General features: G+C 37.7%; 2 protein-coding genes across 3 annotated transcripts in view; one reads left to right on the forward strand and one right to left on the reverse strand.

Annotated features, from left to right (window-relative positions):
- Positions 1–27641, reverse strand: part of LOC107227530 (nuclear migration protein nudC) — a 142313-nt gene that overhangs the window by 107042 nt on the left and 7630 nt on the right. The window lies entirely within an intron of this gene.
- LOC107227537 overlaps positions 1–27641 on the forward strand; it is a 103543-nt gene that overhangs the window by 73172 nt on the left and 2730 nt on the right. For both annotated transcript variants that reach the window (XM_046732012.1, XM_015668715.2), the window contains one exon: positions 26352–26519. In XM_046732012.1, coding sequence (XP_046587968.1) covers positions 26352–26519 — 168 coding nt within the window. The remainder of the gene's footprint in view (positions 1–26351; positions 26520–27641) is intronic.

The following is a 27641-nucleotide window of genomic DNA, read 5'->3' on the forward strand; positions in this document are numbered from 1 at the left end:
TATATCCTGTTTTATCAGTACTTAATCTTAAATCAGGATGGCGAGAGGCTAACTATATTGGATCAAATGGCAGTTGAACAGCCAAACTGCGGAAGGTTTCAAGAATCTTGTTACTATAAAACGCTACGAATCCAATAAAATTGCGCATGCCTTCAACTTTCAGCACTTTACGTATGTACGTGTGTATTTGTCAAGATTTTTCATTCTCCATTTTTAAAATTGTCCTGTTTATTGGCTCAGCTGAATACTCAGCTAACGAAACAAACGGATGCGCGTAAATTGCATGGACAAAAATACGCGTGGCACTTCATTAGTCCAGAAAAATTTCCCCAAGTATTATGAAAAAGTATGACGTTATTCGCAGAAAATCCAAGTAAAACCCTCCGGGTTAAATAACCCAGGTTTTTACCAGCTCGTTAAACGAACACACGGAAATACCCGAAGACGCGACGACATCGCTGCAGGCTAATATTTTATGCATACACGTACGCATGAATAGCATCATAAATCATAAGGTACACCAACTTGTGAATCGGTGTATTCTTTTGTCCCCGAGTTTCACGCGTAACTCATTATACCAAACTTGAGACTTTTTTCGGTATCTAGCTTATGAATCCCATCCACTGGGTAAAATCTATGGATAGTTGGACCACGTGGGTCTTTAACGTGTACGCAGTCTACCTTGAGCAGAAGTACCTCCTACCTACTTTCGACTCTCTTTGTTTACGCAAGTCGACAAATAATCTAATCTAGCTCGCGAACCGGACAACGCCGATGTAACAATCCCAGCAATAATTGACGGATTGGAAGTATGGATGAGATTTTGGACTCGTTACAGGCGCGGATGTGAGGAAATAATGTGGTAGTGATAAGCGTTCGTATTTATTGTGAAAAAAAGGGGCTCTGTTACGCGAGCCAGGACCTCGATTAGCAAAGAATGAAAATTGACAAATACAGCCGAGTCATAAAGTTATTCCAATTTTGCAAAATTACGCAAGACCTCCGGCACACGGGTCTTTGTGAAGTACCTTTATTATTCAGCATGAGGTGTAGCGTTCAAGTGGCGTTTCAAAGTACGTAAAGAATTGCGCTACGTGAATTTCTGTAAGACATCAATAGACGTGTAGAAATCCACGGGCAATAAAGCGGATACCGGTACGCGAAATGGACTTTTGAGTGCAGAATATCGGTGCACAATAACTCTCTTACTTGTTAAGCAAAATTAATCCATAGAGAAAATGCAGCTGATTATACTCTGTGTTGAATAATGGTAAGGATAGAAAAGGAAAAAATACTACTACCATGTACGATATGTACCTCTGGGTACCTTTCAAAAGGTGCAGCTGTGCACGTTGCAAAATATCGACACGCTGGGATAATAGCCGACTGCACGGAGCGGCAGCTATTACAGTAGCTGAGAAAATTGGATCGATTTCGAAAACGCACTTAACGTAATTCCATTGATCAAAAATTTAAAAAGATTCCACACGCCTAATACCGGGACACGCGTAAAGCGTTAAGAAAAATCAGTTCAAGTTGAACAACTCCTTCATTTTACGATTCTCTTAGGCCATCTGTTTAACTTTCAAATAGGATTTTTATTTATTTATTTTTTTTTTTTTTTAAGGACGAAACCAAAGTGATCGTTTGTACGCGAACAGGTTGGCAAATTTGAAATATTTCGCGCTACTGTTGTTGCTGTTTTTTTTTTTTTCTTTCTTTCTTTCTTTATTTCCATCGTATAAAATGACTAACCGAGGTCATCGACTGTAGTTGAAAGTATATATGTATATACAGTTAGATGGGTACGCGAGTTGGTTTATCAACTAGGTAATTAATCGACGTGTGTGTTACGCCCACGCAAGTCTATAAATACTCGACTCGACACTCTACGGAAAGAAATTTTCCTGTTTTTTTTTTTTTTTCTTCTTCTTCTCTCCTTCTCTGCGAAATAGGAACAGAGAATGTAATTTCTTTACCGCGAAAGAAGAAACTCGCATACATCCTGAATCGATGATACATATGTGCGTGGGTGTGTTGGCACAACTGTATGACGTATAAATATTAGGATGTCCGTTAATTTCCAACCCATACTTTTTACCCCTGGAATCAACTGATAATGACGAAAAAAAAAAATGATTTATTTCAGACTTTGAGCTTAATCGGTGCCGAAATCGATTTGATATTAAAAATACAACAAAAAAATTTGAAAATTTTAATATTCGATTAAAAAAAAAAAAAAGAAGAAAATTACTGATTTTCTTTACTTCGTCGCGACTATTTTCAAACCTATCAATGACGCATAGTATATTTTAATGTTTATACCATAGTTGAGCATTTATGCGAAACAAATGATAGTCTGTATAAACGTTTTAATGTGATGACAACACCGTCACATACATTTTTCTATCCAAGTTATTTAGTTTTTTTGTCATTCCCAATTTTTTCCCACTATTTTCTTTTGTGACCAAATAAACTGAATTGAACAACAGCTCCCGTATTTTCCACTCGAAAAGTGAGGTCTTTTATTTTGAATTTCAAATCGATTTCAGAATTTTACCGTCCGAGGCATACACGTGCAATGTGAAGCGATGAGTTGAGAAACGGAAAGACCACACATCGAAAATAAAGAGAGTCGCACATAGAGTCCTACTCTCTTTCTCTTCCTCTCTCTATCTTCCTCTTCCTCTTTCTCCTTCTCTTTCTCTTTCTCTGTACACGGGAGAAAGTCACCTCCAAATCTGTCACAACCCTCTTTAGGGAAAGTGGGCGCGAGATGTGATGCTGGGACGCGTATGTACGAACACATGTATGTACATTGTGCATACATATATTACACATGTACACGTAACAGACATGACGTAAGATTATGACAGGCTTCAAATACTACGATACAAAAGATACGTTGTATTCGCTATGCGTTAAGCTTTGCAATATGCATGAAAATTTCTCTTTCCTTAAGCGTTTCATCGCTGCGTCAACCCTTCGATGTAAATTCGCTAATTTCAATCCTGTGATAAATCAGCTCAAGTTGGAAAAGCTCCGAGTTCATCGGCTCAGAGAATCGGGACTTTGGACGCGCTCAGTGCTCGACGAATTTAAATCATTCTCGACACGCCAATTTTGGGTTTGACGATTTTTTTACACAAATCTATCGGCTTGTAAAGTTTACACAGTCATTATATAGACTTGTCTCGACTCAAAACCTGCTATATTCACTCCCTAGATGTAATTATTGAATACGAACTTTGTTCCCGAATGTCAACCAAGTACGTATTCTCGAAAACTTTTCATTCGGCAGGCCTCTGCAGACGGGATCACTTTGCATACGATAACGATAATTATCATTTAATCGGTTGACAATGATTTACGATAATTATACCGACGATGATGTCAGCGGAGGAGAAAAGACGTTTGAAATTGTTCGAAACATCGAGTTTGATGGAAAGAGACACTCGGATGAACGCGTATGTCTATTTTTCAGCCTCGCGAAGTCGCAGTCCAATAGTAGTATAAACACCGTGAGTATACAGCCGGGACACTGCTGTCTAGAATTTCACTTTCGTAATGAAAAGCAGGTGAAGGTGTATGCAAAGGTATACACAGAGGTATCTGGTAAACAGTTAGAGATACGGACGAATAGACGAATAGACGAGTAGAAGAATACGTGACCTCATGATGTCGATTTCAACGAACGTAGCGAGGATATAACCGCTGATAGATTTTATACCTGCAGGTAACCGCAGTTTATACGCGTTTGAATTGTAGTTTCGCTTCGTTGACTTTATGAGAAATTCGTCCTTTCGATAATCGAAACTTGCAACAGTAGCCACTCTGACAGTTTAGAAGTTTAGTGTTTGAAGGATCGACGATGTCGACAATATTGTGTCCGTTCTACACGCTATTCAATTGTATACTGTGTACAATTTACAGTTACTCAAGGTAAACGATTTTATAATATACGTGAGAGGTTGGTAAATTTTTATAACATACATATATATATATTCCGTAAAAAAGAAAAGACAGTAAAACACTTGGCTTATACATTTTTAGTTAACCGATGATACATAGTGAGGGAAAAGAAGTTGAAACAGAAGTTGTACAAGTTACCTAATAACTGTTGAAATTAAAAGCAATTACATTGACATAATCTGACGCAAGTTTTAATTGAAATTTAATAAATGGACGTCAGTATAATCACGACCGTGAAAAATGAGACTTCAATTTCCCGATTTGACCACATTTTCAAAACTAATACAATAAACATTCTCCGAATCTTTTTCAACGCATTCTATCCGATCGAATTTAATTGAAAAACACTGCAAGTTTTCCAATAGTTCCAAAGATTACCGTTCGTATTTTCATACAACATATCTTACAGTTTATTTACCGTATAGAGTCATATTCCTGATTTTTCGAGAAAATAAAAATTTTCCTGAAAATTACGGCCACGTCCAAACATTACCTGGCTCTACGACCGTTGGAAAAAAAAACTAATTCACTCCATTAAACTTGAGTGCGTTACGGTAGAACGATTTGGTGCAAGAACCGCTTGCACTTTTATGGTAGGTACCTGTACACATAACCCAGGTCATTTAGAATAAAGTTACAATCTGTTATCCGAGATCGAAATTTAGTGCATAAAAATAAGTAACGGCACAACGCAGCAAGGTACTGCAAATGGTATCCGTAACCGCTAACACCTGAGGTTAGACCTAGGCCAACCCGAGCCAACCTACACGTTCGTCGGCAGTCAACAACCTTTAGACACAAAGAAATGTCTCTTTTCTCCTCGCCGGGAAAAACAATAGTCCAATTTTCCATTCTAGTATGATTCAACAAGTGTCACAACATCCTGTTTGAATCTAGACTAAATTTCCTCGTTCTTGGCACGTGGCGGTTGGTTTTGTTGTCATTGTTACTGTTGTTATTGTTATTGTTGGTGGAGGTAACAGGTAAAAAAAAATAATAATAAGAATAATGCGATCAACTGTGACTTTGTATGGTGAAAGATCGATCACTCGGATGTCAGTATCCGAGCAACATATGTTACATATCTTTCACCTCTGGTTATTACGAATTGTAGCTACAATTTTCGAGGTACCGGTAATTGCATGAGACGGTGACGAAAATAAAGAATCCTCTATACAAGAACAGCGTGTAAAAGATAAGATTCGGGAGAATAATTACACTTTACCTGTAACAACGAAGGGTCATCAGTGACTGACTATCCACGGTGTTTTCGTATCAGAAGATCGTTGCGCGCAACGGGGAACGGAGAGATTTGGAAAATGTACGAAGAATAAGTACAACAGGAAGTACGAAGATATAACGACAACAAGGGACAAACTAACGCAAAACCCCTTCGAGACTATGTAACAATGAAGAAGGTGGGAGTGAAAGAGCGAAGTATAAAATTTGTATACCTATAAGAAAGCACGTGGAGCGGTTATTTCTTGCCTGAAGCACGACGAAGCGAGAAAAGTGATAGCAGATTTTAATTTCTCGCAAAAGTAACGAGTGTCCAAGTGTGCGGTAATGGTGTTTTTGCAGAGTGTTTAGCGCTCTGGTATTTAAAAGCATTTTAATCACGCGTTACATACGAGCATGCAAATCACCGAGAGAATATTGTCTCACATACATACGTAAACAGAACGCGTAAGCACGGAGATTAATATAAATAAAAATAATAATCGAATGCGGATCTAGGAGCGTCGCATGACATCCGAGGAATTCAAGGCTCGGACTCTCAGCAATGATCTCGGTGCTGCCCACGCTCATCCCGTCGAATACTTTCGACTCGCTGCATGATTGGCAAGAAGAGACTATACATGTGTATACAATATACAAGCCTGGGATCGAAATTCAACGTGGGAACTACGATCGGCAAGAGCGATTTGCTTGACATTTCACCGAAGAGATATATTTTCGACAAAAAAAAAAAAATATCGTAAAAGGAAAACTTGGGTAAGAAGAGAAAAGGCGCGTGTTTTAAGTCGACGAATGTTGTTTTGTAAAAGGAAATTTAAACTTTCCGGGTAAACACGATTTTCAGTGGCTACACACAAACGCAGAGTGACGATTCAGGATCAATTCAACTTCTTTCCGTTAAACTGACTACGTTGAAATGCGAGTATTTCCGAATATCTTAACCAGCATCGCTAATCTTTTCCGATCCAAAAAGTGTTGGTAAGATGACGTGAACTACATTAGGTTAGAAATTTTGTTCAAATCTTCATCGATCGATCACTGATTTGTTTTTCTCTAAATCGTTAAAACTGCGCGTTTCCAAGAAGAGTAATCAGAAGGTGTGAGTCAACTATTATTTCAGATAATGTCGAATCACAATTATGAATGAAAAATTTTCAAATACGCTTGTTATGAGAGTTGTCGTAGATATTCGTCCGAATGAATCGGACAAATGTAGAAAATAGAAATTTAATCGACTTAAATTTCTATCTGAAAAGAATACAAACAATCGGTGATTGTCTTTCGTGCAAAAAAGTTCCACACTCGTGTGGTGAAAAATAATTTTTCTCTAATATGCCTCGAGCATTGAAATCATTCGTTGATTCGTAGGAATAATTTTCACTGAAAATTATCAGTATCTGATTTCTAACGATAAAGCTATTCGGAAAATAATTAAACTCTGATCGAAATCAGTATTTTCCCCCAAATTGTCAAAGTCATCTCCGTACGTATCTTACCGATCATACCCTCAAGCGATACACGGATCTTGTAAACATCGACCATATAAACTCTATCGACTGGCTACATTTTAAAACGTGCCGAAAGTATTTGTGAGCATGATTGCGTATTGAAGAGATTGTTGGCCATCAGCGAGTATCAACGTTGCTAAACAGTTCCAAAATTTCCACAAAGAAATGCACAAATTATGCGTACCCGCATCATCGCCAATGATATTAATCGAACTGCATACCGATTCTGCACTAATATGAAACTTTCGATTTCAACGGGCGATGACCGCAGTGTAAGAAATCCTTTCACGGAAAAAGTACCAAGTCCAAAAAGTGCACAGACTCGTAAAAGTTGACCGACTTAACGTCGTAGTATTCGGTTCGGAAATCGGGTTTACGAAAATACTAGATCGAAAAAGAAGGCGGAACGATAATTACGCAGGATGTGCCTCGAGTCCTGTAAGGTATCATTTGGCTGAACATTATACCCTGGGTAGTTACATAATGCAAGAGTATCTAAACAGACGCGATGCAGGCGGTGTAAACCACGAAACAAGACAAACCTACGTAAGTAGGTGAACCGGTAACGCGTTTTAACGTTAAAAATTACGATAATTCAAACCGATGACCGGTACACCTTCCGTAATTTCGCCAATTCTCGGCAAGTTAACGTTACCGCGTAAGGTTTAACAATACGGAACGATGTGCAACGCAACGTTATGTTATATATATATATATGTATATATATATACACATCGAGATATTATCCACGCACCGATAGTTTCGCGATGCGAATTTCGTCCGCTACGAAGTTTAATACACAGAGAGGAATTTGTTAATTAGAAAAAAATTAATCATCGTACAAGAGGGATGACGAAACATTCCGAACCTGCAGGTAGAAAGTCAAGTGTTCTTGAACTATCATATTTTTATTTAACTCGTAAGTAGGTAACGTGCGCGACTGCACGAAATGGAACGCGCGAATCGTATGTGTGCCCACCTAGATTATACGTTTATTATACAATATACGATGCCGAAAAAAAATTCCAATCACCCCTCTACGTCTCCTCTGTAGTTATACAGTCGCGTCAAAGTCACCCAACTCCTGACCACCGCTATATACGCAGTTCTTTTAGGGGGGGGAGGGGAATAGGCCAATAATTGGCACATTTAAAAAGAGAAGAAAACAGAAGGATGTAAAATAAAACAAGACATTCGAACCCAGCTATTACATATGGGGCACTCTACGCCAACTCAGCCAACGTTGAACCTCCGCGGTTTTTTTATTTTGTTCAAAATTCTTAGGCAATCGCTCCGACTCTAAACGAGTACCCTGAATTTTTTCAAATTTTTTTAGAGCGGATCTGTTTTACTTAGAATTTTTCAGATCAACGTATCTTTGATCGTAATTTAATGATCTGAAAAAATACTCAAAAACTTTGTGTCAGATATCAAAATTTTCAAGCTCAGACCCGGAATGTTCTGAACGTTTGGCTTTACTCTTTTTCGAGATTTGATAAAAATAAATGGAAGAAATTGAAAAATTGGAAGCAACAGCAAACGGTCTTTTGTGGGTTCCTGCTCAAATATACTTATACATAACCTAAAATTTTTGACAACTCGTTTACAGATTTTTTCAAACTAATTGATTATTCGCAATTTATTTGGAAAATCTCTTCGGAAAAATCTGAAAAAACTCACAAAAGTCCTGGGTCATGTATAAAAATGTTTAAGTGGCAACCCACAAAAGACTGACCCTGCTGGTTTTATTTTATTACTTATATTTTTATTTCAACAACCTCAAAAAATATTAGAGGCTAATGGCGGCCCACTCTGAGTGTAAGATAAGAAACTTCGATATCTGACAAAAGATTTTTGAAATTTATTTTCAGATTTCAATTACGCTCAAAGACACGTTGATTTCAAAAATCATAAGTAAAACAGATTTACTATAAAAGAAAAATCTGAAAAAATTCAGGGTACTCTTTTGGAGTTGGGACAATTGGACAAAAAATTTTCAACAAAATCAAAAATGGTTAGGGTCCAACTTTGGTTGAGTTGACGTTGAATGTCCCATACATAGTGACGTTGCAAGTTTGAAAGTTTCATAGAAATTCGGAGTATAAAAAATTGTACTCTACTTTATTATTATTTTTGTTTTTTTTTTTTTTTTTAATTATCGTATCTGCAACATTTTTTACAACAACTGTGCCAGTTGAAAAGATTATTAAAAGAATATAAATTGATTGAAAACCTAAAAACCCGCGACGAGAACGAAACAGCAAAACAATGACGGAATAAGATACAGAGAAAGAGAAAGAGACGGAAAAAAAAATCGCCAAATAATAACGGTTGCGTAATTCCAGAGGCCACGTCCTACCCGGCAGCGTATTGGCAGCAGCAGCAACAGCAAAAGCAGTGGCGATCAACGCAACGCTGGACATACACACTCGTATAATGCCCAATGGAGGTTGATGTATACCTTTAACCGAGCCGATGAAGCTAAAATCTAGATCAACTCTCTAGCCCACGGCAGGCCGCAAACGTTTTCAGGTTTTCACTGACCGACCCGAAGCTAAACTGTCCAGTTTAAAAGTTAGATAACCGCTCCAATAACCAGAGGTAAATAGTTGGGCCGTGCGAAATCGCAAGTCGCAAGTTATTACACTCAATGGAGTGCGTATTACACACCGGGACTGGTAGTTGTAAATTTTTAATACGTATAAAATATGTGTTTCAACTTTGTAGACTTGCGCAATACCGGAACGAAATCTTACATCCGCGTCGACTCGATTATACGCCTACGTTCATTTCCTGTCTAGTGTTTTCATCGTTTTCGAAAATTCTATTCCTCCAGACCGAAGTCACCTTCGTGAAATAACAAATTTTCTGACCTACAGCGTGTCATCTTTGACCAGGCACGCAAAGCGTTTAAATTGCGTCTGATAACCATTGCGAATGTTAAACTGAACTTTGAGTCAAATTTTCACAATCATCATATCCGATCAAACAACTGGATCGATTGATGGATCAATAGACAAGGCACCAAAGAGTGGTGGTTAAGGTGGTTGCACGTACCCTGCAACAATGAAAAACTCATCTTCGACTACAGCTAGCCGTGTCTTTGCGACGTAAGACTAGTCGTTGGAGTTCCACTCATTTTGCGATACCCCCGAGCCAGATCCTTCAACAAGATGATCCACGCGAGTGTTAACACGTGCAAAATATTGGATTACTCGATCTTGGTTGGAGCCACCTGCTTATCAAACGTGAGCAAATGTACGAAGCATGAACGGATGATACCAAGACGGTGTCACGCATCCATAATGAACAAACCGGCTGCGCCCCGCATGATGCATTGACGCTTCCAAACGGCCTAGAGAAGGTCTTCTGGTATTCGGAGTGGGCCAAGCCAGCGAGCAAAAGGTAACCGGTGACGAAGGGAAAGGGCGATGTGGTTGCCCACTGCAGCCAAATAGTTTGGAATGTTATTAGAGTTAAAAAAAATAAAATAAAAAAACAATAAAAAAAATAAAATAAAAAAGAAGACATTCTTCTTGGCGCCGGTGTTCTCTAAGATAAACAACTTCTCTCAACCAGCGCCGCTTTAACGTGCCTCGATTGAGCAACGCGGATAGCTGCTTGCCAACTGCCAACGGTTGGTTAATTCTCTGCATCCCGGTATGTCCAGCGGACAACCGTCAACGGTGTTTTAGACCCGCGGTATATCTGCCCCGAGGGCTCGAGGGAACGAGAGGAAGACTCGTCTGGTCGGTTTACTTGAAATTTTATCCAAAGATGGACTTGGCTAGGAATCAAAGATGGGCTACGCGAGTGTAACGGAACGGACAAATTTGTAGGGTAATAAAAAAAAAATATCGGCGAAACTTTACCACGACGTGAGAGGATGGATAAATGAAACTTCTTTGTCCGGTTAACAGGGTTATCGGAGTGGCGAAAATTTTGCTCAAATAAAATTCCCTCACTTTTCCCGTCGAAAAATAGGTAACGTTGGGTTGCTTTTTTGTCTCCAAAAGCTCCGGAAGTTGTGCGCCTTGAATATAAAAATTTGGACTTAAAAAAGACACGGTACTGCTTCGTTTCGCACAAATAATTAGACATCGAAAAATACCATTTCCGAAAGTTAGCTAAACTGAATTTACAAAGGATAGCTGAACTTTTGAAAATGAATTCATAAAAAAATTACATTTCTCTCTACGGTCAATCGTTTTGCTCAAATAAAATTCCCTGACTATTCTCACTGTCAGTTTTCCCGGTGCATTCCATTGCATTTCCGTTAGGAAAAATCGTGATACGTATGCTAGTTCTTAGACGAATGACGGTTGATGATGTTTTGTGAAAGTTGTCGGTACATTACGCATAGTTTTATAACGAAACAATTTTTTCGAATCCTTGAAATAAATTTTGTTAGTTGTTAGTTTCTTTTTTTTACTTATAGTTTTTTGTAGTAACACTTTGATCTTCTACAAGCGTAACACTAAACTGTAGGTATATATTCCACGTGACGAAACTACTCGTACGATAAGAATCTGCAGTCAAAAAAAATTCTGCAACACACCATAAATTATCCATCGTATCTAAAGTCCAGTTTATACATATGGCTGCGCTGAGAAGACTTTCTTCTTTCCTTTACTCACATGCGACACGTCTGTATTACATTACATCTTTCTTCGCGCGACGACGTTTTCGAACATTGATCGGACGTTAATCGTTCATCGGTTAGGTATGCGATGATTTGTATCTATAAATACACGATCAAGGTGTATGAGAATAGTACGATAAAGCAGATCGATGGGAGGGGACGGGGGGGCCTAACGATCAAGGATAAGCACGTGTATAAAAACGCGGCATTTTTCGTAATAAAACAATATACCGTTTGTAGAAAAAAAAAGAGAAATAATACACGCGTGTATTATTTCTATATATGTATATGTATAAATGCGCGTATTTATCCCACCGTCTTGTAGCAAGGATCTGAATAATCCGGTATTGAAATTTCAAAGAGTATTATAGACGTTAAAGGAAAATAAAATGGAATGAAACAATATACCAGTTTAAATTGAACGTACAGCGTTCTTGGATTGATCTCGTTCACCTCGTCCAGCCCTCGCCTACCAGTTTCACGTCGCGCTTTTTTTTTCATGAAACGAGATTTTTAAGACCTACCCCACTATTTCATGTACTACAACCAAAGTAATTGACGTTGATTTAAGCGAAGTCCAAACACGATCAAGGTCTAGATCGTTGAAACTCTGATCTATAAAATGAAATTGAAAAAGCATCGGTTTGACGCGACGAAATACAAAACTTGTTTAGCACTCGTCAAAATACGAGTTTTGCAAGAGGCTGAAGTTAGTAAACGTTAACGTAACGAAACGAATCGTGGGGAGGGGGGGGGTCGCTGTTTCGCAGTTTTACAGCGACTGAAGTAGTCAAGTTTTCAAAACATGAATATATTCTTCTTCGTTATAATTTACCGCGTCGTACGAAATTCCTAAAATTGCGAAATAAATATTTTTTCCCAAACCGTGAATCGTTAGAATAACGTTACCAACTTCATTTTCATGATTTTACCACCATTGCAAATCTCTACCATGTCTTTGCAGATGATTGCGTCTCAGTAAATAGCTTAGTGAAAATTAACTGGCTATATAGACGAAGGGTTACAATCGTCAGCGAGGAGAAACATAAATACGCAGCGTCCTTCGTCACGAGTAAAATTTCTTGGTTACAGGTTATTACGTCTCTTGTTCTTCTTCATTCTGTTCTGAAATATACGTATGCTGCACGGAATGATGGATTTAATAAATAAGTAACAGATATAAATAACCGTAAGCTATATCTTTCAACCACGAGGTGTAAAGTACCGATCAACGCATGTAAGAAAGAAACGCGTTTACATTACAGATATAATATTGAGTGATGTATCAGGTAATTGCATAACAGCTACGCAGCGTAGGCTAGAGCCTTAAACTCAAAGTCACGGTTAAATAATCGAATTCTGAAACTGTGTGAGCAGCCTTAGGAGATTGGGGGGGGGGGGGGGATTCCACCAACATTTTATCAAGCTGGGTGGAATTTTTTACAAAACAATATTATTGCCAGTTAATGGAATTGAACGTGTACATATATAGACATAGCGGTAGCAAGGGCAAGAAATTCCGTCAGCGTGAGGCAGAGACATAAATCTGTCGAAAAACTACGAACGACCTTAAGTCTGACGTCACAAGGCCGGCAAAAATATCGTTAATTTACAACGTCAAAATACATATATATTCACATGCGGACAACTTGAGGCTTCATTAATATACATTTATACGTTACGGTATGTAATAATTTCAAAGCATCTCTTGCACGCCACCATCAATGCTGATTAGGCAATATTTTGCCTTTTTTTCTTTCCCAGCGTCGGATTAGAGTTAATTTCTAAAGAATTTCTTTCAATATTTGCCAACCTTAGATGCGCGAGTCTAATAAAGAGATTGGTTGACCGTAAGTCAATATTTTTTATCAACCTTGATGGGAAATAGTCGTACATTAACAAGCTTCGAATACTTGTTGAAAGTTACAAAACGGAAACACCTACCGGAATTATGAACGAGAGCTTTCAGATATCGATGCTTCGTTTCGAATCACTTCAAAATGGTTAAAAATTGAGTCGATTCGTAACGATTTCATTCAAGGAGGATCATTTTGTTAAGAAAAGATCTGTTTTCTACAAAGTCAATGAAATTATTTTCCTATCAAGTTGACATCGATGATTATTCAACTCTACAGCATTGCAGCCGATATCGATGATAATCAATAAGTAGCGATATTGAATTCGATAATTGAAAAAAAATCTGGTCCTGTGACAATCGCCGTAAAGTGAGATGAATAGAATCCATAATTAGGTCACAAGAATTTTAAAGCGATTTAAAACAACGAAGAACAGCCATCTAAGCTCTTGTTTATAACTCGATTACTTTACATTTTTCTATTTTTCAAAGAATATTCGCATCTTGAGAATGTGATAATTTTCTCAACGCACGAGCATTTCGCAAAAAAAAGAAAAAAAACTAGCAAAGAATATAGGCTTTTTCCTAATCCAGTTCTTTAACCAGTGAAAAACAGCTTTGCCAATTTCAAGTCTCCGTAAAAAAAAAAATAAATAAAAAAATAGCCTCGAGATATTTGCCAAAAAAGGGTTACGGGTCAGATTTGGATCATGGGTAATGTTGACGATAATAAATTGCGTTTTAGACGTCGTTCAAATATTACGTTACACTGTGTTTGGGCATCTATTACACTTACGCGAAGATGAATCATGCATTGTTCCTGAATCGAGAGAAAAATTTATGTTTACAAAAATAGAAAACAGGTAATACACCTGTATATTATGATTGTAAAAGATCTCCGTAAAAGCTATAATATTGCGTTTGCATAGGAGTACGCATTGAAATTAAAAAAAAAAAAGAAATGAAAAAAAGCATGTGATGCTATACACCCATCAGGCAATTTTATGGAAACGATAAAACTAAACTGACATTGCATACCGTTGAAGTCAACAGCAGCGTGATCAAAGTTTTACGTAAGAAACATTACGTATACGTATATACACACGTTATCTTATAAGTGTGTGTATATATATATATATATATGTATGAGAAATTGTAAGCAAAACGTAGTACGTATTTATAGTAATAATTTACATCAAATAGTATTGCTGGAGTTGCAAAACCTGATCATCTCACAACGAGAAAACCAATCTCCTGTAATATGGAGAATTACAATTAAAGAATAGCAGCGTGCGTGCGGCAAAGAGGTTGACGTAAATGGCTCGCGCCGTCAAGTTGTTAGCAAATCAGGGACTGTCGGGCAATGTGATACGGTGAAAATCGAATTTTTAACACATCGGCATGGTTGGTAAATTGCGGGCGTAAATATATACACGAAATGTCAACATTACTATTGACAGACGCTATGAACGGTATTATACTTTTTTACGCCGTACCTGTAATATAGCGCAAATCTTTGGCAATGCCTTCGCCGAAGTGAATATTCACACATATGTGTATACACGCGTGTACGTACACGTAACACAATTAGTGTCAAGTGGCGCGCATGTGGATAACTTTCAAATTTCCTATCGAAAGTTGGGTCAATCTATCGCCGCATCATCATCGTCATCATCATCATCATCATCATCATCATCATCATCACGTCAACTCCTTTGCGCAGGGTTCGTCAACGTATTTTGGTGTCGTGCGCGTCTTCGATATAAGACTAACTTACGGCATCAGTCGCACTTCTCATTATGCGATTCGATTATCTCGAGAAAAGATCAGTTGCAGATAAAAAAAAAAAAAAAAGGACATGAAAAAAAAGAAGAAGAAAAAGAAGAAGAAGAAGAGAAGAGAATTGCTGATCAAGATCAATGATCAGAACTGGTTTATTTGCGATTCGGTGTCAACGACTGTCGACGAACGTTTAAAAGAGAATTTCGAAACAAATCGTAAGATCAAAATCTGGAAAGTCACCGTGAGTTTTCACCAAATTTCTTCACCGATTACACCATATAAACGGCTGTAAAAAGTTTAAGCATCAATTATCGAAGAGATAGATGACTTCATACCAGATTGCGATTCGTATAAATAATTAATTAAGCGACGAAAAGTTTTTCCTCCAATCGCGTGTAACCGACGGGGATATTCACTCGTTGAAATTATAAACCACTTTGTAAAGCAGTCAGTTTAAGATCGCTTGAAATCACTTGAAAAATCGCTTGTAAATCGCTCCAAGTCACTTGAAATCAATCGAAACCACTTGAGAAATCATTGCAATCGTTCATCGCCCGATCTATCAGTGAATACATCGCGTGTAACTAATTTAATTTTTCCCTCTCGCCAATCCGAATTGTATATACAAAAACTGTCACCACTGACTGCCTAAAAATTCGACTTCTTGAATATTGTGCGAATTGACGAGAGACAAAAAATCTTCGCTGCAGAGTTGTATCGAAATTTCATTACAGGAATTCTGCGAAAGTGCAAATCGGCGTGACTCGGTGACGCTTAGAACTAGCGTTCTTATGCGTATTATCAATCATCAATATATCCTAAATGCTGAAAAATTAAATATCAAAATTTCTAAAAAAAAAAAAAAAACCCAGTCCTCTCTACAGCCTCTTGCATAATTCTATCCTACAATTTCACCGTGATATAATATGATATTTCTCGCGTACAAGCGATAAAATGTATGACATGGGTTCAAAATCCGTTTCGCGCCACGTAGCGTTACATCAAGTGACAACCGGTATCGAGAACAGGTGTATAACCGTTCGAGGTTGACCGGAGTATTGGGTTCCGAAAGAATAGTTGGACGTGTATTATTTTTTTCCTCTTATTCTTCTTTTTCTTCTTACATACAGCGAAAACATTCTTTCAAAGTCGATTCACACAAGTCTTTGATGATCAAGCCTGGAAACGTCACTAAATAGTTTCAAGTCCCTTGATAAGTGTATCGGATTCGATATATTTACGTAAAAAAGGGGAATTTTTTTAATATTGCTATAAATAACAATCTATTTACTGACAACATCTTTTCAGGCTGTAAAAATGAGGAGTCGTGGTTCAAAACTAGGAGAAATTTTTTTCTCCCTAACAGGGTGACCACAAATTTTTGGGCAAAAAATTCCGTAACTTTTCCAAATTTTCCAAGACCCAAAACTCAGTTTTCCCCGTCATTTCCCCAGTTCTAGTAAGTTACTAAAACCTTAATCGACCGGTTTATTAACACTATAATCGTTTCAAAGTCAATTCGAATTGAAAAACGTAACGTATACAAAAATTCAGTTTGAGCCAATTCGTTTTCTCGACGATAAAAAGTGAAATTGTCATCCGAAAAAATCATTCCCAATTCCAACGATAGAAAACTAATATTATCAGTTTTTCCATGACCCCTTTTTAATACCCTGGCATTAACCATCGATGATTGAACGATACCGATTTGACTATGAAATTAGGTAAAGTAACAAATAACCTACGTATGAGCATAATTTTCACAAACAATGGTCGGGTAAAAACACAAAGGTATGTAATACAAAACAAAGGAGATGTCTGTAAAGCGATAAACGGATAGAAAAAAATGTTAAACTTGTCCAGACTAAAGGTGCAGGTCCTTGGACCAGGTTTTCAGTCGAAGGCAGCTCCGTTTGCCACGCCTACGTTTATCATACCGATGAAAATTGCCAATTACTATAACGATCGTATTGTCATTATACCGGCATGGGGTATTTAAGGAGCTGAGAATTTCAGTCCTCGAGGGTCGGCCAATGTCTCGAACGCACTCGATACCGGACGCAGACTGGACCGGAAGTCCGGAGGTGATCGTTGACCTGCACCTGCGGCGATTGAAACCGCAAACCGCATATTCCCTTGGTTTTTGTTCAAGAGAATAAATAAAATAAAAAAAAAAATAAAAAAAATAAATAAAAAAACCATCGTACTTTTGAACTCCTTATTCCCGTCGATCTGAATTTATATCAATATCGTTGCGTGATGTTGCGTTTACTCGACACATCCAACGATAGAAAAAGAAGAAAATTACCGATTCTAACACACCGAGTGAAACTGAAATCAGTCAACGAAAGTTTCGTTTATTAATATTCTATTTGTTTGCTTAAATAGCATCGTTATTTTATTTATTTTTTTTTTTTTTCACAGGGCAGGCAATTAGAAATTTCAGTTATTCTGAATAGTTTTTTTTTACACACTTCATAATTTCCGTCTTTCTCGAGATCGTGCTGAATAAGTGGAATCCAACACTCGCGACTGTTTGTTCAGTTGAAAGTATACATGTATATACACGCTGAAGAAGAGAGTGAAAAAAAATTTGTCAAATTTCTATTCGTTCCGCATGGTTTTTGTTTTTTTATCAATACTGAACACGCATGACGAGGCAATGCATCAAAGCGGTTTGGCGATAAAACGTAACAAACAATTAATCATTTTTATACACTGCGCAGTCATCAAGTGTTTTCGTATAATAAACGAAAGAAACGTGAGTCTCACTCAAGAGAGCATGAAGCGAGTTCCCACGTTTTTATCATCTTTCTCCCAACTGTTATAAAGCTAACAACAAGTCCAAGATTTTCAACCCAATTTACCCGCCAATTTATTGCGTTTCAAGACACTCGTCAAGTTCACAGAGTAACTAACCGTAAACCAAAAACGGTATATTTGTCAAAAAACGTGAACAAGACTCGAAAATTTATTTGAAAGTTCGAACTCCGTTTTCATCTTGTTTTACAAATCTTTGAAATTTTTTTAAGGCCCTCGGAAAAAATTCAAAAATTAAATACACCTTTCACCATTCTCCACTGATTTTGAAAAAACAACCCATAAACTTGTTATAATTTTTTTATGAAATCTATAAATCCAGACTTTGCGTAAAGGAATCAGCATTCTGATAAAATAGCTGTGATGGAAAAGTTATCAGTAACATAATTACGATGATTAAACAATTATGTTACCAACGTCGAAACTGCAAATAGGTGTATAAAAAAAAAAAAAAAGTTGTAACATTTATTCGTATTCATACGATGTTATTCCATCTCGGAGTTTTCGATTGTATAATTAATTTGTAAAATATAAAATACATAACCCGAACAAAAATTTCCACTCGCTTTCGAGCGCGATTATCGATCCGGCGCCTTTCAAAATAACGAATTATCGATGAATCAACAACAGCGGGTACCAATATAAACATTATACCTGTAAGCATGAATACAACGCACGAAGAATAATTTCTCTACCCGCTGAAATACTCTCGCAATGTTTTCTTGAAGGCCGTTTCAATACGCCTATATACGATACAAATTATACACGCACACATACACATCGTTATATCTTTCAATCGCAACTTGATAATTAATTACAATTAATCGCAATCGATCGGCGATCGGTATAAATATAGGTATAATCGATTTCGTATTAATTTTTATTTCTTCTTTTACCTTCGTGTGTCAATAATATATCGTCTCCTCTGCGTTACAAGAAAGTGTTCAACAAAGAGAGGTAAAAAGAAAAAAAAAAAAATTGTGAACTGAAAATAAATAGGTTGAAAAATTGAAATTTTTTCCTCAATTTCGAAAAGAATATTTATAATTTAAACAGAAGTATAAGGAATCAGGCCTCTCCGTGACACCTAGTAATATATGTAAATGAAATCTCTCTCTCTCTCTCTCCTTGCACGAGTGGTGTCAACACACTCGGCGCGCGAGTCTCTTCGCGTCTGCAGGTTTTCAGCGTGTTACATAAGCTCTCCTTAAATTCCATTCTTATTTCTCGTTGCGCGAATCGCGACTGCATCTCGGCCATCGACAGCTTCTGCTACGTATTACCAAGAGAGAGAGAGAGAGAGAGAGAGAGAGAGAAAGAGATGAAATTCTCCTTTTCGCAAACGCATCTCGCGAATCGGTACAGTCGTATGCACTCTCCGTCTTGTAATCCCTTCCTCGGTGATTCGCAGTCTCTTTTTCGCACCGATTTACACGCCTTACCTCTGTCGACAACCAAAGAAAAAACGAAACGCTTTCACTGGCCGAGCCGTTGACGGGATTAAATACGCTGCAAAACTCGCCGTGAATGCTGCTGCAGCTCTTATATCCTGCCGTGCAATTTTACCGCATGCTCGAAATTACCGATGTAGATAGACTTGGGTCAAGATCGAATTGATGAGGCGAATGACGCTGATACGATGAAAATATTATGATCATGAGTATGGAGAAATTTAGTAAAGCGAGAAAACGAAACCGCATACATATTGATGTTTGTTTATCATCTTTACGTAATCGTGAAAACTGCTCAATATCCGAACGAATTTTCTAACCATCGAACTCTAGATTCAAATTCATAACTCGAGCAAGCCAAGTCTTTTAAAATGCATGTTCCTGCAATGTAATTATAATCGATGGTATACAGGGTGAATTGCTGACTACAGAATTGTCCGTCGTCCGCTAGGATTTAACGCGCATGCGCTACGATCCGAAAGCAGTTGTTTGACAGGGGGACCAACCTCTAAAATTTTGACAGCTGTCGGTGTTGGACACAACTGCCATTGAGTACTGGCAAAATTTTTAAGGTTACATTCACGACGGTTGGTCACCCTGGCAAACAACTGCTCTCGGATTGCAGCGCATGCGCGTTAAATTCTAGCAGACGATGGACAATTTTGTCGTTAGCAATTCACTCCGTATGCGTACGGACAATAATGTGTGGAATTATCTATAGACTGAAGTGTAATCCCAGAGAAATTATTGAAGGGAAAGTGAATTGATCGGATGAAAAGGCTTGACCGAATATCCGAAATAAAATACGGAGAAATTGTCATCAGTTTCGATATGTGAATTTGTACCTTATACTCACAGTTTCAAGATCCAGACTCTGAAACTCTGATAACTTTAACTGCACGAACACAGATGTTAATCGATTTGATTTTTCCACAAAACAATGTCATCGCCTTTCACCAATAATCGAGTAATTAATTGTTCGCGTTTGAATTTTATAATTTTTAACATATTTCTACGGTCATCGTTTTGACAAAACTTATATAAATATCAGGAAAAGAGGCGGATGCAAAATTGCAATGTTAAACTTCCGTTCGATATTAAAACGTTTCTATTGTCTATACACCCATTAATCCGTGCAAGTGCAACTTGCCGCTAGAAGACAGGTGCTAACCTTGTCACTTTGCTGCGTTGGCTCTTGTCAATGACACCATTGTACTAATAGGAATTACAGATCAATAGATCCGTATCTATCGTACGTGCAAGTAGTAGGGCAAACTCAGTCCGCAGGACTATGACTCGCGGCTGAGCTTGATCAGTTATTAATAGAAGAATATACCGGCTCTGTACACTAATTATTTCATCCTTCTTTGCTAATAACGAAACAATAGAGAACGTCCTTTCCTTCCGTTTCGGTGATTACGAAGAATGAACAATGGAAACATGTCTACAAATTGTGACCCTCACTGACAATTATTCCATGTTATCTAGTATCGAGGTGTTTCAACTCTACAGATCTACATTATCTTAAAAATGTTTAATGATTTCTTTCAAAGAATCGAAACCGACGTATCGAGGCGATCTGCATAAATTTGAATAACACTTACTGCGCGGTTTTTTTTTTTTATTGTACTTACTACTATTCTTTGTTGTAGTGATAAAATTGCACTGCAAATTTTTTTTTCCTCCTTTGAAATATCTACACTGAGAGAAATTTTTAGTTCCAGTTTACCGCTTAATCTTTAACTATTGTCATTTTTTACCACAATCGAAAAATATAGTTCTAGGTAGAAAATGAAAATTAGTTTTGTAGCTGTTACCAGAAAGTCTAGTATCCGTTACTATTCTTTCTCATCACGATCACTGTTACTATATTTTCTTGCAACTGTTGCGAATATTTAATGCTTGTGCAACAATAAATTGATGTTAAAGCCTTGTTTAACTAAAAAAGTAGAGTAAACCGGACGAACTGATTTTGCTTTGCAATTACCAAAAAAGGATCGACAATAGCGCAAAATGGTTAAGTTTACCTCGTTTTTCGTAATCCCAACAATATTCAAACAATTTTTTTTAACGACACCTGTTTTACTGAATTTTTCTAGTTACTTTAACAAATGAAATTTTTCTCAGTGTAGGAATGGAATTTCGTTCAAGATACAAATCACAAATTACTTTGGAAATGAAAAATTTTTGGATCAAAGGATCGGAGTGCCTCGAGGAAATTTTTTCATTTTCAGACACGATAGGTGAGATGTATATACCTCCATAGTTGGATACATATATACACCATCCGTCAAGGTAAAAGCAGTTGTCGGGAGATTTCAAATCGCGCACTGGTTGAACTTTAGACCTCTTTAACTCTAATGGTTTAGAAAATACCTTCTCACCTGCAAACGAGTGGCAAGGAATGACTGTAGGCAGTGAGCATTTATCGGTTTCTTTTTTTGAGAAAAAAAAAAACAAGTGTAAAAAATTTGGTTTTATATCAGTATGTCTTGTGACTGACGACCGAGAGATCGAATGGTATTGTAAAATCCAGGAAACGTTGTCTTAATTTTATTATTTGAATGAAAAAATGGTTAAAAAAAAAAAATGAGAGACTACGTAAGTTCTTACGAAAATTTTTTACAATATCTCTAAGCCAGAAGAATAATGTTCGCAATTTCGAAACAAAGCGAATGCCACAACACGCGCAATACTCCTATACATAAGGAGTAATAAAAATGATACCGCACAACGCCGCATATCAATATTGCGTATGTTTATAACGGTAAAACGGTAGGCATATAGATACGTGTAAAGAGAGAGAGATAGAGAGAGAGAGAGAGAGAAGTGATCGAAATATAATTACGTGACTTAGAAGTTTGAGACGCCTGCGAACGTTCCATTAAAATTCCACTCCTTCCTTAGCTCGGCTCGATTTACTTTCCCTTTCGTATGTGCATACAGGTACACAACGATCGATACACCACTGCACATTCTAATGCACATTTTATACAGAATTGTATAATTTTTATTGGTTTACTTCCCGGACGATCGATCCCCCAAGTATCATCGTTTCGCAAGGAAACCTAAGACATTGTAAGCTTGCAACAATAACAATTGTATAACCCAACGACAAATTCGACGTTACGATTCCATCCCGGAAATTGGATTTCAGTATCAAATTCACAGCGTGGATCAGCGATTGTTTTGATTGAAACAAAACATTTCTTAAACAGTTGCAGACCGTGCGAACCAAGACGGTTGTAACGTCGCATTTTGTACGAAAAAATTTTTCAAGAGGAGATGTGGTGTCTCAAACTGTTAGGATGGGTGCCTGTAGCACAAGAGCAAGAGGTAGGGTATCATCTCAAAGAGAAACGCGGCAATATAATCGAAAGTCGTTGAAATTAAAATGTACCTAGACGGCGGTACAAAGCCTTAGCAGCGACATACCTACACACGATTTCAGCTTAATTGTCGTGACCTCGGGGTCACACTAGCAATTCGTATGATTAGGAGGTTGCCGAATGTTCGCCCACGTGCAACTCGCACGGTTTTACGGGTATTCGAATGATCGAAGGATGCGTGTAAGGTTCGCTTTCACGTTTTTCACGACATCATCGACACTCTCGACCGCCACGGGAGGTCGAATCCGCGAACCCTAACCTCTCCTCCATTCTCATCGTTGGCCTACCTTTTGCAGTCTAGAAACCTATAAAACTGCTCCAAAAAACTTTCGAACATCCTCTCTACCTCGTACAGTGTTACGGTATCGTGTTATACCCGAATGAACGCGGAGAACCGGACGGGTCAACTTTGAAAGATCCGCATGACATTTCCAGGATTTCCCAAATAGATTTCCATCATTCCAAACACTTACAAATAACCCAGAATTTCGAGATTCACGGAATTTGTCTGACCAAGTAAAATTACGAGTGCCAAACTTCTCAGAACGCATCGTTAGGATACACGACCAATTAACAATTCAATAATAAAGTTTCTAGAATTTTCCTGATCGGCACTCAAGTTCCTAACACTTTCCTCAATGTGTCATCAGATTTATGGGCCCAGTTTTGAACGCCATTCCTGATTAACAACATTGCCTGATTCCCGTTCAACACTGGAAGGAAACTTGGTTGTTGTCATCGAACGATGGCGTTACAAGCTGCACCCTGTTACGCTAACGACAATGTATCGACGATTACTATAATGCGATTTCGCTAACCTTCCAACAAATGAGTAATAGCTTAATACAATAGTGGGTCACTTGCCTCGTTCAAAGTGTCACAATATGCGGGTGAAATGCGGCACTCTGCACAAGGTACATAAGTGTTACATAACAAAGTGTATAGGAGGAAATCGTACCGTGATAGACTGGATTCAATACTCGTCTGCAGTGGCACGGTTAAAAAATAATGGGTACCATACACGTGTGTTGTATACCTGTAACCTGTAATATCCAGGGGATTGGCCACTGTAATTTCTTGTTCCCAAGTAGGTACGCGGTAATGGATTTCATAAACTCGCGAAATTCGTTATAGTGTAAAAGGAAAGAAAGAAACAGTTACGAGGCCAAGTTCGCCGGGTCGACCCTTTTCCTCCGATTTGCTTCACGTTCGAGAACACAACTGGTCTCTCCTTTTCTCACGCGTGTATAATACGTCATATACGGTCTACATACATGCGCGTTGTACACACGAGTTACACCGTAGCGAGGAATTCGCGTAGTAGCAGCAGCAGCAAACCGTGTACCGAATATCGTTCAGATTGGTTGAGTAACAAGCCGAGGGCACGCCAACGAAACTTGTTTTCACGGTTTCGGAGCAAAGTTTAATGCGACGAATGGTTAATGGAAACATGTTGGTACAGCACAAGACACCCGAGAATAATGTTGCCAAGTTCTGGTTATCCTGACACTCCTCCACATTTTTCGCACAACTGTCTTCGTTTTACAATCCGGGACAATCTCTTGAAACTTGAAAATAAACTGCGCATGCGCGAGTTCCCGCAGGCTAGCCATCCCGAGTTTCAGCTGTCAAATTGTTTCTGGCAGCGGTGTAATTGTCACGAATTTTCGAGGTTAGAATCTCAAATAACTGAGGTGACGACTCGGAAAGGTTTTGAGAAGAATTTGTCATTGGCTCGTAAAGCTGATTCTTCAATGAACTGTCGGAATTTAATGCTTATGCTCTTTGAAAATTCAAACGTACACATTTTGTGCATGTTGGCCCCCCTGCATCGCAGACAATAATATCGCTGCGGTAAGATTTCGCCGACCAATGAGCTTGAATTATTTGGCGCATGCGCGGTTGATTTTCAAGTTTCAAGAGATCGTCCCGATATATCCTCCTTCTTATATTCAATATTACATGTCTTTACCCGGTATCCATGAAAAGCAGAAATAAATGAATATTTAATCATCGATTATAATGAGTAAAAGAAAACCCGAATTGAAGTAAAGTATTTATAGCTGACATAGTCATGTTTCGAGTGTTGGAAACCAATTTACATCTACACTCGTTGAAAAGAGCATCAAATACCAATCAATTGTTGAAGGTGTGATTATTGTGTTTATCAAGTTAACAAATTATCCTACTTGTATGCATTTCGTACGTGACAAATGACAATGGAAAAAAACCTTGGGCATCTTTTTCCAGCAGTTTATGACTTTTTGGTTTTTCCTTCTAGTTCTTGCAGTATCCGGTCGTAAGAAATTCAAATCGAAATAGGTACACTGTGAGAAAAAAGTAATTCAATCAATTAAACATGTGGTCACAGGTGTCGAAATAAACATTTATTTGTGTCAATTCAAGATCTGTTGTTTACACATTTAGTTGGTTCAACAACTGTTTTCTCTCAGTGTAAATTTTAATCAGGATGACTCTGATTTTCTGACTAACGAAAACACTCGATACGCCATATTTTCTCCACAGTCGAAAAACAATTTCCCTAAACTACTCGCACAGAATTTGTTTTTTTTTCTTTAGAAACACCACAAAATGCTCGACTCTCAGTTTCATTAGCATAAAAATTCTACAGCAAAAAATCAGCTTACAGGCGTGTATAAATAGTGCGAACTAATCTTTGAACGAGATTGCGGAAGTACAATGTATAGTTCGAATGTATTATATTATGTATGTATAGCAGGTAGACGATTAACGTCACTTTATTGACCAGATCTCGATATCAAATTAGCCGCCGAAGGGATCGCCTCAAGGCTCCGGTGCCCAACTAATTGTGTGATATGATTATTTCCATTTGGGAAAAAAATAACCGCCTCTGAATGAAATCTTGATTAGATTTTCGTTACAATTCTTCGTATTTCAACATTTGAAGTTGGAGTGTCAAATAGAAGAGCCGTTGTGAAAAAATCCACGGTACTCGAAAATATGAATGTTTATTTAACAAGGTGCGGGACGTACGTCGGAGTAAAAAAAAAAAGTAGAAAAATAAAAAGAAAAAAGAAAAAAAAACCTAACGAAACAATGGCTTAGAAAGTTTCACTTGGATTAATCTACTTATATACGTATAATTAAAAGAGCTAAATTTCAACCGTAAAGTAATCATTACGTTGGAGAAATAAAATAATTCTATCATTTTTGATCAAACAATCTGCACTACTTGACTTTGTAATTGCGAATAAGATAAGCTACTTACTATTGTAGACAAAAAGATTTCATAAAAAAAAAAAAAAAAAAATAACAAATAATAAAACAATCCATGATTTCTCTAACGTTGTCAATAACAATGTGTTTACATTAAAATTCAATATTTAAACATATTTATTTTTTATATCACAGATCTTTTTTAATACACATTTAATAACCGATGAGATTTAGTTATACGTTTCGAACCTTTGTTCATCAATACTTTTTCAGTTTCGTCACACGTACAGGTTCAATATATCCTGAAAGAACCTTATTTATGTTTATTAAACCGTCCTTTTCTCTTCGCGCCTATCGAAAGGGAAAGACAAAATTTGATGAAAAAAAAACAACAAAATGTTGATTCATTGGAAGAAAGTTGAGAGAAAGAACGATTACAAGATGCAGCGAAGATTTTGCACTTGTAGTGAAATGTGCGTGTTTTCGGTATTTCAGGTTGGCGAAATCGCGGTGAACCCGTCATGGCACATCCCAAGACCGTCTTTAGTCGGTCGTAGCGAGAGAGGAAGTGAAAACGGAAGTTGGGGACATCTTCACACCGCGACGTCGAACTCCTCGTCGAGAGGCTCCACCTCGTCGCAGGGCTCAACGGCCAGCACACACGTGAGTCCCCTACATGTGCCATAAACATCGATCCAAACATCCATAATCGCCTGCGGGGGCGTCGCGTCGGTAAAATTAACGATAATACGTCTGGGAGAAAAACGATTCCGATAACATATGCTCAACGTAATCGATAGTCGATGCCGCTACGACGCGACAGTTGCGTGAAATGGAAAAAGGTCAAGGCGAGGCTGAAACAAAGCGTCGAACGAAGACGACGAAAATTATAAACGACGGTAACGAGAAAGATAATATTCGTTAATTTTGATCCTACAGGAAATATCAAATCGCTTTTTAATATTCACATTAGACAATTGTTTTTAGAAATTTTTCCTGTTCGAAAATATTTTTTTTTTTTTTTTTTTATTACTACAAAACGATTTCTCGACGATATATTTACGCAAGTACGTTATATTTAAATATGCGTAAATATTATTTGTTAAACGGGTGGAAAAAAAAAAAATAAAACATTAACACACACCGCGAATAATTCGGCGTATGTGAAAGTAAAAGTTGAATCGCATTCGAGGGACGAGTAAAAATATGCAGGTTTACACTATCGAGAGGAGGAAAAAAAAATATATATATATGTGTATATTGCCGAAGGCTTTGGTGAGTTCGCAATGTTTCACACAAATAAAATTTAGAGAGAATAAACGCCATTGGCAAAACTGGTCCCACCAACTTTCAATATCGACGAATGCGCGGCTCTGCATGATTGATTCGCAAATCGCGGCCGAGGACCCGATTTTCGCGAATAAAACAGGTCAGGCTGATCGACTACTTCGGGCGTTTCAATTCGAGAAAGAAAGGAGGGGAATTTGTAACGATAAAACAATCCCAGCGGTAAATAAGAAAATATCTTCTCTTTCATCTTGGATCAACGTATTGAAGATTGGTTGGCTCGTATGTTTATACAAATATAGCAAATACTGGAATTGTGGGTACGTATAAACGAAGGCTTGGAAATCGATGGGTTATTTCAAAATTGTCAAAAATTTTGTAGATTCATTCGATTTCGCTCAAGGATGACTCGTTTCACACAGTAAACTACTTTCCACAAAGTCATTGAAAAAAATTTTACTTTTTTTTCTCAGTATTCATTTCGGTATTGCCATTTGT

This window comes from Neodiprion lecontei, chromosome 1 (assembly GCF_021901455.1).
Source record: "Neodiprion lecontei isolate iyNeoLeco1 chromosome 1, iyNeoLeco1.1, whole genome shotgun sequence".
In the NCBI taxonomy this organism is placed as follows: domain Eukaryota; kingdom Metazoa; phylum Arthropoda; class Insecta; order Hymenoptera; family Diprionidae; genus Neodiprion; species Neodiprion lecontei.